General features: G+C 46.6%; 1 protein-coding gene across 5 annotated transcripts in view; it reads left to right on the forward strand.

Moving 5' to 3' along the window:
* LOC137377468 (adhesion G-protein coupled receptor G4-like) overlaps positions 1 to 12269 on the forward strand; it is a 180525-nt gene that overhangs the window by 128925 nt on the left and 39331 nt on the right. For all 5 annotated transcript variants that reach the window (XM_068047082.1, XM_068047079.1, XM_068047078.1 and 2 more), the window contains 3 exons: positions 5937 to 6066; positions 7879 to 7997; positions 8707 to 8911. In XM_068047082.1, the coding sequence (XP_067903183.1) occupies positions 5937 to 6066; positions 7879 to 7997; positions 8707 to 8911 (454 nt within the window). The remainder of the gene's footprint in view (positions 1 to 5936; positions 6067 to 7878; positions 7998 to 8706; positions 8912 to 12269) is intronic.

Raw genomic sequence — 12269 nt, forward strand, 5'->3', positions numbered from 1 at the left:
CATTAACCACTACTCTTTGTTTCCTGTCACTCAGCCAATTCTCTATTCATGTTGCTACCATCCCTGTTATTCCATGAGCTATATGTTTGCTCACAAGTTTGTTGTGTGGCACTGTATCAAACGCCTTTTGAAAGTCCGTGTACACCACATCAACAGCATTGTCCACATCAACCCTGTTACCTCCTCAAAAAACTCCAGCAAGTTAGTTAAACATGATTTTCCCTTAAGAAATCCATGTTGGCTTTCCTTAATTAACTCACATTTGTCCATGTGACTATTGATTTTGTTCCAAATTATTTTTCTAGAAGTTTTCCCACCATCGAAGTTAAACTGACTGGCCTGTAGTTGCTGGGCTTATCCTGACACCCTTTTTTGAACAAGGGTGTAACGGTTGCAATTCTCCAGTCCTCTGGCACCACCCTGAGACTAAGGAAGGCTGAAAAATTATGGCCAGTGCCCCTGCAATTTCCACCCTCACTTCCCTCAGTATCCTTGGAAACATCTCATCCAGCCCTGGTGCTTAATCCACTTTACGTTAGGACAGCCTATCTAATACTTCCCCTTTATCAATTTTCAGTTTGGGTTCTGCCAGAGCCACTCAGCTCCTGACCTCATTACAGCCTTGGTTCAAACATGGATAAAAGAGCTGAACTCAAAAGGTGAGGTGAGAGTGACTGCCCTTGACATCAAGGCAGCATTTGACCGTGTATGGCATCAAGGAGCCTGAGCAAAACTGGAGTCAATGAGAATCAGGGGGAAAACTCTCTGCTGGTTCGAGTCATACCTAACGCAAAGGAAGATGGTTGTGGTCATTGGAGGTCAATCATCTGAGCTCCAGGACATCACTGCAGGAGTTCCTCAAGGTAGTGTCCTAGGCCCAACCATCTTCAGCTGCTTCATCAATGACCTTCCTTCAATCATAAGGTCAAAAGTGGGGATGCACTGCAGCAACGCACCAAGGCTCCTTAGACAGCACCTTCCAAACCTGTGACCTCTACCAACTAGAAGGACAAGGGCAGCAGATGCATGGGAACACCACCACCTGCAAGTTCCCCTCCAAGTCACACACCATCCTGACTTGGAACTATATTGCCGTTCCTTCACTGTCGCTGGGTCAAAATCCTGGAACTCCCTTCTTAACAGCACTGTGGGTCTACCTACCCCACATGGACTGCAGCGGTTCAAGAAGGCAGCTCACCATCACCTTCTCAAGGGCAATTAGGGATGGGCAATAAATGCTGGCCTGGCCAGCGACGCCCACATCCCATGAAACTAATTTTAAAAAAACCCTTACATGTCCTAATACTACAAAAATGACCTTTCTTTAATAGTAACAGCACTAAAATAAAAGCAAAATACTGCGGATGCTGGAAATCTGAAATAAAAACAAGAAATGCTGGAAATACTCAGCAGGTCTGGCAGCATTTGTGGAGAGAGAAGCAGAGTTAACGTTTCAGGTCAGTGACCCTTCTTCAGAACTGGCAAATATTAGAAATGTGAAAGGTTCTAAGCAAATAAAGCGGGGGTGGGGCAAGAGATAACAAAGGAGAAGGTGTAGATAGGACAAGGTCACAGAATAGCTGACCAAAGGTCATGGAGCAAAGGCACACAATATGTTAATGGTGTGTTGAAAGACAAAGCAGTAGTACAGAGAGGGTGTTAATGGACTGAAGATTGAACAGCTGCAAGTACAGCACTGGGTGTCAGCACTGGCTGCTTGTGATCCACGGTATTGCAATGGAGCCCCAAGTAAAAATCTCCACAGCACCTGGCTCATGTCCAGATTATTAAACAAGGTCCAGCAGTCTCCAGGGGTTCATCCCTTAAACGACCAATGATGAGGCACAGATAGGCGCTACTGTGGCCATCAATGTGACTCCAGAATGGTGTGTTGCCTCCCTGGTGCCAGGGTCCGGGATGTCACTGAACAGCTGCAGGGGATCCTGAATGGGGAAGGTGATGAGGCAGAGGTCATGGTACATGTTGGTACCAATGACATAGGTAGAAAGAGGGATGAGGTCTTGCATCAAGAATTCAGGGAGTTAGGCAGTAGCATAAAAAGCAGGACCTCTCGGGTTGTAATCTCTGGATTACTGCCAGTGCCACGTGCTAGCGAGTATAGAAATAGGAGAATAGCACAGATGAATGCGTGGCTTAAGAGTTGGTGCAGGAGGGAGGGTTTTAGATTCCTGGACCACTGTGACCGTTTCTGGGGAAGGTGGGACCTGTACACGCGGGACAGTCTACATCTGAACCAGAGGGGGACTAACATCCTTGCTGGCGGGTTTGCTAGTGCTGTTGGGAGGAGTTTAAACTAATTTGGCAGGGGGAGGCGACGCAGACCACAAGCAGAATAGGGACACAGTTAAACACAGGAAAGCAAACAAGTCAGAGGGAATACAGCAGAAGTAAGTTTCAAGGGAGTAAGACCAGGATGGATGGCCTCTACTTTAATGCCAGGAGTATTAGAGGTAAAACGGATGAGTTAAGGGCAATGATTGACATGTGGAATTGTGATATAGTAGCCATCACGGTGACATGGCTGAGGGAGGGGCAGGATTGGCAGCTCAATATCCCGGGATTTGGAATCTTCAGGCGAGACAGAGGAGGGGGTAAAAGAGGAGGGGGCATTGCAATATTAGTTAAGGAGTCAGTTACTGCAGTAAGGAGAGATGATATCTTGGAGGGGGCATCAAATGAAGCTTTATGGGTAGAGTTTAGCAATAAAAAAGGGACAGCCACATTGCTCGGTGTTTATTATAGACCCCCAGATAGTCAGCAGGAAATTGAGGAGCAAATATGTGCGCAATTTGCAGAGGTGTGTAAAAATAATAGGGTAATTATATTAGGTGATTTCAACTTTCCCAACATTAATTGGGATAGTCATCGTGTTAAGGGCTTAGATGGAGTGGAGTTCTTAAAATGTATACAGGAGAACTTTTTAGCTCAATATGTCAAGGATCCAACAAGGGAGGGTGCAGTGCTGGACCTAATTCTGGGGAATGAAGCCGGACAGGTGGTTGATGTGTTGGTGGGGGGACATTTTGGTGATAGCGAACACAACATGGTACAATTTAAGCTTGTTATGGAGGAAGAAATAGACAAGTTGCAAAAAAAGGTTTTGGATTGAGGGAGAGCGAATTTTAGTAAAATAAGGCAAGATCTGGCTAAGGTAGACTGGAAAGAGTTACTTGTTGGGAAATCTACAGAAGAGCAGTGGGGGGCATTCAAAAAGGAAATGGGGGAGGGTACAGGCCCAACATGTTCCCTCCAGGGTAATAGGTAGGAGCAACAAGCCCAGAGAACCATGGATGACCAGAAACATTCAGGGTACGATGAGAAGGAAAAGAGAGGCTTTTAGCAAATACAAGGAGAGCAAATCAATGGAAGCATTAGTGGAGTACAGAAAGTGTAGGATGGAGCTTAAGAAAGCAATTAGGAGAGCAAAGAGGAGATATGAGAAAGCTCTGGCTGGTAAAAGTAGGGAAAATCCCAAGATATTCTATAAGTATATCAATGGGAAGAGGATAACCAAGGAAAGAGTAGGACCCGTTAGAGAAGGGGGAAATTTGTGGGTGGAGCCAGAGGACATTGGTAGGGTGTTGAATGAATACTTCACATCTGTCTTCACCCAAGAGAATGAGGATGTAGATATGGAACTTAGAGAGAGAGAGACTGTGAGGTTCTTGAGCAAATTGTCATAGAGAGTGACAAGGTATTGGAGGTTTTGGAAGGCTTAAAAGTTGGCAAATCTCCAGGTCCGGATGATTTGTGGCCCAGGATGCTGTGGGAGGCAAGGGTGGAGATTGCAGGGGCTCTGACCCTAATTTTTAATCCCTCTCTGGCCACAGGGGAGGTGCCAGACGACTGGAGAACAGCTAATGTGGTCCCACTATTTAAGATAGGTTGTAGAGATAAGCCAGGGAACTATAGACCAGTGAGTCTCACATCAGTGGTAGGGAAACTATTGGAGAAAATTCTGAAGGAGAGAATCTATCTCCACTTGGAGAGGCAAAACTCGATTAGGAATAGTCAGCATAGCTTTGTCAGAGGGAGGTCATGCCTAACAAATTTGATTGAATTTTTTGAGCATGTGACCAGGTGTGTAGATGAGGGTAGTGCAGTTGATGTAGTTTACATGGATTTCAGCAAAGCCTTTGACAAGGTCCCACATGGGAGACTTATCAAGAAAGCAAATGCACATGGGATACAAGGTAACTTGATAAGGTGGATTCAAAATTGGCTGAGCTGTAGGAGACAGAGAGTGATGACAGACGGCTGTTTTAGTGACTGGAAGTCAGTGTCCAATGGCGTACCACAGGGATCTGTGCTGGGTCCCCTATTGTTTGTCATTTATATAAACGACATAGATGACTATGTGGGGGGTAGGATCAGTAAGTTCGCGGATGACACAAAGATTGGCCGAGTGGTTAACAGTGAGGTGGAGTGTCTTGGGTTACAGGAAGATATAGACGGGATGGTCAAATAGGCAGAAAAGTGGAAGATGGAATTTAACGCTGAAAAGTGTGAGGTGATACACTTTGGAAGGAGTAATGTGACATGGAAGTATTCAATGAATGGCCTGACACTGGGAAGTTCCGAGGAACAAAGGGACCTTGGCATGTTTGTCCATAGATCTCTGAAGGCAGAAGGGCAGGTTAATAGGGTGGTGAAAAAGGCATATGGGACACTTGCCTTTATCAATCGAGGCATAGATTACAAAAGCAGGGAGATCATGTTGGAGTTGTATAGAACTTTGGTAAGGCCACAGCTGGAGTACTGTGTGCAATTCTGGTCGCCACATTATAGGAAGGATGTGATTGCATTGGAGGGGGTGCAGAGGCGATTCACCAGGATGGTGCCTGGGATGGAACATTTAAGCTATGAAGAGAGGTTGGATAGGCTTGGGTTGTTTTCACTGGAGCAGAGAAGACTGAGGGGTGACCTGATCGAGGTGTACAAGATTGTGAGGGGCATGGACAGGGTGGATAGGGAGCAGCTGTTCCCCTTAGTTGAAGGGTCAGTTACGATTGGTCACAAGTTTAAGGTGAGGGGCGGGAGGTTTAAGGGGGATTTGAGGAAGAACTTTTTTACCCAGAGGGTGGTGACGGTCTGGAATGCCCTGCCTGGGAGGGTGGTAGAGGCAGGTTGCCTCACATCCTTTAAAAAGTACCTGGATGAGCACTTGGCACGTCATAACATTCAAGGTTATGGGCCAAGTGCTGGCAAATGGGATTAGGTAGACAGGTCAGGTGTCTTTAATGCATCGGTGCAGACTCGATGGGTCGAAGGGCCTCTTCTGCACTGTATTATTCTGTGATTCTGTGCGATTCTGTGAGGCGACTGCAGACCTAGAGAATCCAGGTGCAGCTGCGGACAATGTGGCATTGAGATCCTGGACTAAGGAAAGACCCACGATTGGGCGATTTGTCTGGGCACCTCTGGGAGAAATCAGGTGCAGAAGATTGAGAGAAGTTGGGCCCCCAATTCCTATTCCTATCCAGATGTCAGGAGCAAGGCAAACTAATTCCTCTCTGCACAAATAATTTCAATTATGGAGTTCAGAGTCAGTTTGACCATACATACTCTTTCTGCATACTGGAGATTAAGGGCTATCGAAATAGCGTGGGAAAAGGGAGCTAAGGTAGAAGATCTGCCATGAGCTTATTGAATGGCAGAGCAGGCTCGAGGGGCCGAATGGCCTCCTCCTGCTCCTATTTCTTATATTCTTAAGTGTCACATCATGTGTGGCCCTGTGTGTGTAACTGCCTTTTAAAGCCCTTACACTGATAGGTGACACAAAACTCTCATAACACATCCGCATTTTGCTTTTTGCCACCAACATTTCATTTGCTAACAGTGGTTGTTTTATTAATATTCTTTATCAATGATTTGATAAGATTGCTCAGATATCAATAACCTTTAATATCCCTCAGAGCCAGGTCTCTGCCGGAATGAGTCCACGTTAACTGAGGTGGGGCAATATACGTGGCCTTCTACCATGCCTTTGAGAACAGTTCGACTGGAATGCATCAAGAAACCAAACCACCGTGCCCAAAGAGAATGGTAAGATGTGTATAGCAGTATCCGAGAACCTGGAGTGTGAGGAGTTTGCAGAAAAACAGTGGGCTCAGACCCTGCTATAAATATCAACAATGCACATCAAAACCTCAGAATTACTGCAGGTGACATTGGCGACAAACTCTTAACCTGTTTATTTAAGAACATAAGAAATAGCAGCAGGAGTAGACCATACGGCCTGTCGAGCCTGCTCCACCATTCAAAACGATCATGGCTGATCTTGAACTTCAACTCCCCTTTCCTGCCCCTTCGCCATTTCCCTTGATTCCCAGAGAGACCAGGTCACTGAACATTTTTAAGGTGTAGGTAGATCGATTCTTGTCAGGCAAGGGAATCAAAGATTATTGTGGGTAGATGGGAATGTTGAATTTGAGATGGAAACAGATCAGCCATGATCGTGTTGAATGGTGGAGCAGGCTCGAGGGGCTGAATGGTCTACTACTGCTCCTAATTCATATGGTCGTGTAGACCAAAAATCTGTCTATCCCAGCCTTAAATGTATTCAGCGATGGAGCATCCACAACGCTCTGAGTGAATAAACCCATTCCTCATCTCAAGTCCTAAATGATCGATCCCTTATCATGAGAGTGTTGCCCCCGTGTTCTAGATTCCTCAGCCAGGGGAAACAACTTCTCAGGGTCTACCCTGTCAGGCCCTTTCAGACTCTTGTACATTTCAATGAGATCACCTGTCCTTCTTCTAAACTCCAGAGAGTATAGACTAAAGGCCTGCTACCAGACTCGAACCCGATGGCCCGACGACATGTGTCAGGTTCGGGTCTGGTTGGGCCCATCTTCCGGGGCCGGCTTTCGGGCTTGGGTCGGGTCGGGCCGGGTCGGGCCGAGTCGGGCCGGGTCGGGCCGGGTCGGGTCGGGTCGGGTCGGGTCGGACACACACGGTAAGTGCTCTACTGATAAGTATTAAAAATAAAAACTTACCAAAGCTGGGAGTCCGGGAGGAAACTGAGTCTGCGCAGTGAGCGAGTGATGTCACTATGACGTCATCACGCATGCGCTGCAGTTTCGTGGAGGTTCAGTGTCAGGAAGGAAAGTAAACGGATGGTCGGGTCGGGCTCAGGTCGGGTCGGGTCGGGTCGGGTCAAGTAGTGGCGGATTCGGGTTGGCTTGGGCTCGGGGCAAAATCGGAGGGACTTGGGCCGGGTCGGGCTCGGGTCCGCTGTGGTTCGGTCGGGTTCGGGTCGGGTTCTTTTTCCCGACTTAAAGCAAGCCTCTAGTATAGACCCAATTTACTCAGTCTCTCATCATAGACAACGCTGTCATCCCAGGGACCAATCTAGTGAACTTTCAGTGTACTGCCTCTAATGCAAGTATATTCTTCCTTAAATATGGAGACCAAAACTGCACACAGTATTCCAGATGCGCTCTCACCCATGCCCCTTATAATTGAAGCAAGAATTCCTTATTTTGTTTACATTTATTATAACATAGAATTTACAGCACAGAAACAGGCCATTCAGCCCATCTGCTCCATGCTCCACACCAGCAGTCTCCAACTCTTCTTAATCTCATCCCATCAACATATCCTTTTATTCCTTTCTCCCTCATGTTTATCGAGCTTCCCCTTAAATCCAGTGGAGCCAGAGGATGCCTGGGTGAGTTTATATATTTAATTTTCATGTGGGCTGGAAGGAGCAGAGTGCCAGGAAACTATTGGCCTCTTCTCACCCCTCCCGGCCTTTCCTCCCCAGCCTGCAGCTACTTCCCCACTTACTGCATGCTGGTGACATTCTGTACGAGGGTGAAAGTGACCCGAGCTTGTGTTTGTTCTGCTTTGCAGTAAGCTAAGTGATTTCAAAGATCAGGCAGAATGGTCAAAACCCAACGTGGAGCAGTGCAAGATTGTGCCAACCCTACCTGACAGCATCCCGGGTCTGGATCTTGTCGCAATAACTACAGGTAAGGACCACTAGAGGCTGGGAGCTCCATTTAGTGTTGCAAGTCTTCTACAATTATTTTAGCATCACACACTGTATTTTCTTTTAATTTATTCATTGGATTGTCATAAAAACCCATCTGGTTCACTAATGTCCTTTAGGGAAGGAAATCTGCCATCCTTACCTGGTCTGGCCTACATGTGACTCCAGACCCACAGCAATATGGTTAACTCTTACATGCCCTCTGAAATGGCCTAGCAAGCCACTCCGTTGTTTTAAACCAGTCACCATCAACCCACACACTGTAGCAATTCAATACAACAGCCATTAGCCCTTTGTTAAAGGCCAGCATTGATTGCCCGTCTCTCGTTGCTCCTGGTCAGCTGCATGTGACCTGGTAAAGTCACACAATGGATAGAGCTGTTTCTGGCGATCAGAGGATTGTGGGTAATGTGACACCCTTATTGACTGATGGCTGTGACGATTGAGGTGTCAGTCAGCCAATGGTGGGTGCATGGGTGTTGGTGGAAGGAAGCCATATGACGAAATTTCCCAGAATACAGTCCAACCAGTTGGGTGACTCTCTGGGTAACTGCACTGAGTGAGGTCAGACCTCAATCCTGTTTCGAATGTTAACCCTTCTACACCCCATACCCACTGAGATAAAAGTTCTCCTCTCATTCACCGTGTCCTGAAATCACCTCTTCTTTTATCATTTATTTTTCAAACAGACAATGCTGATGATGTAGCTCAGCACATTCTGCTACTTACCACCAACACGTGCTGCCTCTCAAGGAATGATCTGGAGATTGTCATCTCCAAGACCACTGACATTGTGAAAATAGCAGCGATAAATCTCCCACTGGGCAAGGACGTGGTTGGGATTGTCAACAACATTCTGAACAAGACAGACAATCTGATTGGCTTCTCTGCAAGGTCAGTTTACGTCAATATCAAACACTTACACAGAACTTTGAAAAAAACTTGCATTTATATAGCGCCTTTCACAACCGCAGGATGTCCCAGAGTGCGTTTCAGGTAATGAAGTATTTCTGAAGTGTAGTCACTGCTGTAATGGAAGAGATGTGACTGCCAATTTGTGCACAGTAAGATCCCACAAACAGCAATGTGTTAATGACCAGATAATCTATTTTATTGATGTTGATTGAGGGATAAATATTGGTCAGGACACCGGGGAGAACTCCCTGCTCTTTGAAATAGTGGCCTGGATTTTATGAGCCCGCCACTGATCTTAAGTGTGGCAGCTCATTTAATTAGTCGGGGCATGCCCCCGCCCCGATGATGAGGAGGGGGTGGGCTGTCCTGTGCGCAGGTGCTGGTGCCCTTTATAAAAAGCAGCCGGCTTATTTTAGTTTTTTAAGACATATCCCCCAAAATGAAATAAGTAAATTTCCAACACTCCTTTCCCACCCCCCACCCCCACAATAGAGCCATAGAGTTATACAACACAGAAACAGGCCCTTCGGCCCATCATATCTGTGCTGGCCATCAAACACCTACCCATTCTAATCCCATTTTCCAGCACTTGGCCCACAGCCTTGTATGCTATGGCATTTCAAGTGCTCATCTAAATACTTCTTCAATGGCCAAGAGCGACGTCTCAACTCATTCCATCTTCGCTGCCTCCGGAAAATCCTTGGCATCAGGTGGCAGGACCGTATCTCCAACACAGAAGTCCTCGAGGCGGCCAACATCCCCAGCTTGTACACACTACTGAGTCAGCGGCGCTTGAGATGGCTTGGCCATGTGAGCCGCATGGAAGATGGCAGGATCCCCAAAGACACATTGTACAGCGAGCTCGCCACTGGTATCAGACCCACCGGCCATCCATGTCTCCGCTTTAAAGACGTCTGCAAACGCGACATGAAATCCTGTGACATTGATCACAAGTCGTGGGAGTCAGTTGCCAGTGATCGCCAGAGCTGGCAGGCAGCCATAAAGGCGGGGCTAAAGAGTGACAAGTCGAAGAGATTCAGCAGTTGGCAGGAAAAAAGACAGAAGTGCAAGGGGAGAGCCAACTGTGTAACAGCCCTGACAACCAACTTTATCTGCAGCACCTGTGGAAGAGTCTGTCACTCTAGAATTGGCCTTTATAGCCACTCCAGGCACTGCTTCACAAACCACTGACCACCTCCTGGCGCTTACCCATTGTCTCTCGAGACGAGGAGGCCAAAGAAGAATTAGAATAAGCTTTTAGTTTAGAGTTACAGCACTGAAACAGGCCCTTCGGCCCACCAAGTCTGTGCCGACCATCAACCACCCATTTATACTAATCCTACACTAATTCCATATTCCTATATACATATTTTGGATAGGTATATGGATAAAGGAGAATGATGGGGTATAGATTAAATTGTCCTTGACAGAGGACAAAGGATCGGCACAACATTGTGGGCCGAAGGGCCTGTTCTGTGCTGTATGTTCTATGTTCTATGTTCTATGTTCTACCACATCCCCACCTGTCCCTATATTCCCCTACCACCTACCTATACTAGGGGCAATTTATAATGGCCAATTTACCTATCAACCAGCAAGTCTTTTGGCTGTGGGAGGAAACCGGAGCACCCGGAGGAAACCCACGCAGACACAGGGAGAACTTGCATACTCCACACAGGCAGTACCCAGAATTGAACCCGGGTCGCTGGAGCTGTGAGGCTGCGGTGCTAACCACTGCGCCACTGTGCCGCCCCTGTTGTGAGGGTTCCTGCCTTTACCACCTCTTCAGGCAGTGCGTTCCAGATCCAACCATCCTCTGGGTGAAAACTTTTTTCCTCAAATCCCCTATAAACCTCCTGCCCCTGACCTTAAATACATAACAATTACAATAACTATTTGTCCTTTCCCCCAAAACACTGACCTTTTACATCTGACCTCCCCGCCTCCCCCCAAACTGCACAAAGTTTAAGGTTCAGCCCTTCCCACCATCCCCTGCACCCATTACGTATATTTGACCCCAATTTCCCCCCTCCCCTCGCAATGATAAACTCACCTCCCTCCCCCCCACCCCCCACTCCCCACCAGTGTTGCGCCTTGTTTCCCCGGACGGGAGTCCGAAGGCGCGGGAATGTCGGCCGCCACACCGAAGATCGTGGCGCACCCTCAAGATCTTAGGTAAGTATATTTAAATGTATTCATTTTATTAATTTAAATATTTAAATTGTGGTCCCGTCGCCCAGCGGCTGAGCGGCCGGCACGGAGCCTCACCGCTGCTGGGAGGATTGGGCCGGGCCCTCCTGGTGTTGAGGTTCGTGACGGGTCTAATCTGGAGCCATCTTCAGGCGCCCCCCCCCTCCCCCACCCCCCCACAACCACGGATCATGATGCGAGGGCTTCTTAAAATGCAGCCCAGTGGCTGAAGGAGTGGTGTGGGAAAGAGGGATTCCATTTCATGGGATATTGGCACCAGGACTGGGACAGGAAGGAACTCTGCCATGTGGATGGGCTCCACCTGGACTGGGCAAGGACCAGGGTCCTCGTAGAGAGAACAAGGTGGTCTCAATGACTTTCAACTCCTAAATGGGGGGAAGGCTCAGGTCAAAAAGGTAGCATAAATAATAGTTTGAAAAGAAATGAAGGGAAAGGGAAACAGTCAGAAATTTTGCTTTAGGTACTGCAAGTAAAGTGAAACTAAAAGATATAAAGTGTTTAAACCAGGAGGGAGAATTAAGAAATGTGAGTAAAACATTATAACAGAAGCACAGCTTAGGGTGTGTGGCCTGACAGCGGAAACATTTCAGATGCAGTAAGATTCTGCCCAATATATCCTAGAACCAACAAGGGGGAGGGCCATATTCGAGTTAACAATGAGTAATGAATTAAATTTAGTTAACAGCCTATTAAGACCGACGTGGGAGGAATGCACTGTTTTTCTAGTTCCATTTCTCCACAGTTCACAACATATATTTCTTTTTTTTTCCAGTTACTGATACGGTCAATCATAGACTCTATTTTTAACCCAAAAATAAAATAAACCAACCAGGTTTCTTTAATAAACAACAAAATTATCACTTTATTATAAAACAAGACTTAACCAGTAATGAAGCAAAGAATTGACACACAGATTGAAATATAAAAGTTCCCTTTTTACCTTAGCCCCTCAAACATACACACATGCACTAGTTAACAGAAAAATAAAGAGATTTTCTCTTTAGAGCTCTATTACCAAAAAAAACAGATACAAAAGAATACTTTGGCCAAATACTTGCTAATTCTTGAAGAAAAAAGAGAAGATATGGAAAGATGTCCTTTTTTTGATTTGGCTTCCCAAATATGC

Source organism: Heterodontus francisci, chromosome 15, assembly GCF_036365525.1.
Source record: "Heterodontus francisci isolate sHetFra1 chromosome 15, sHetFra1.hap1, whole genome shotgun sequence".
In the NCBI taxonomy this organism is placed as follows: domain Eukaryota; kingdom Metazoa; phylum Chordata; class Chondrichthyes; order Heterodontiformes; family Heterodontidae; genus Heterodontus; species Heterodontus francisci.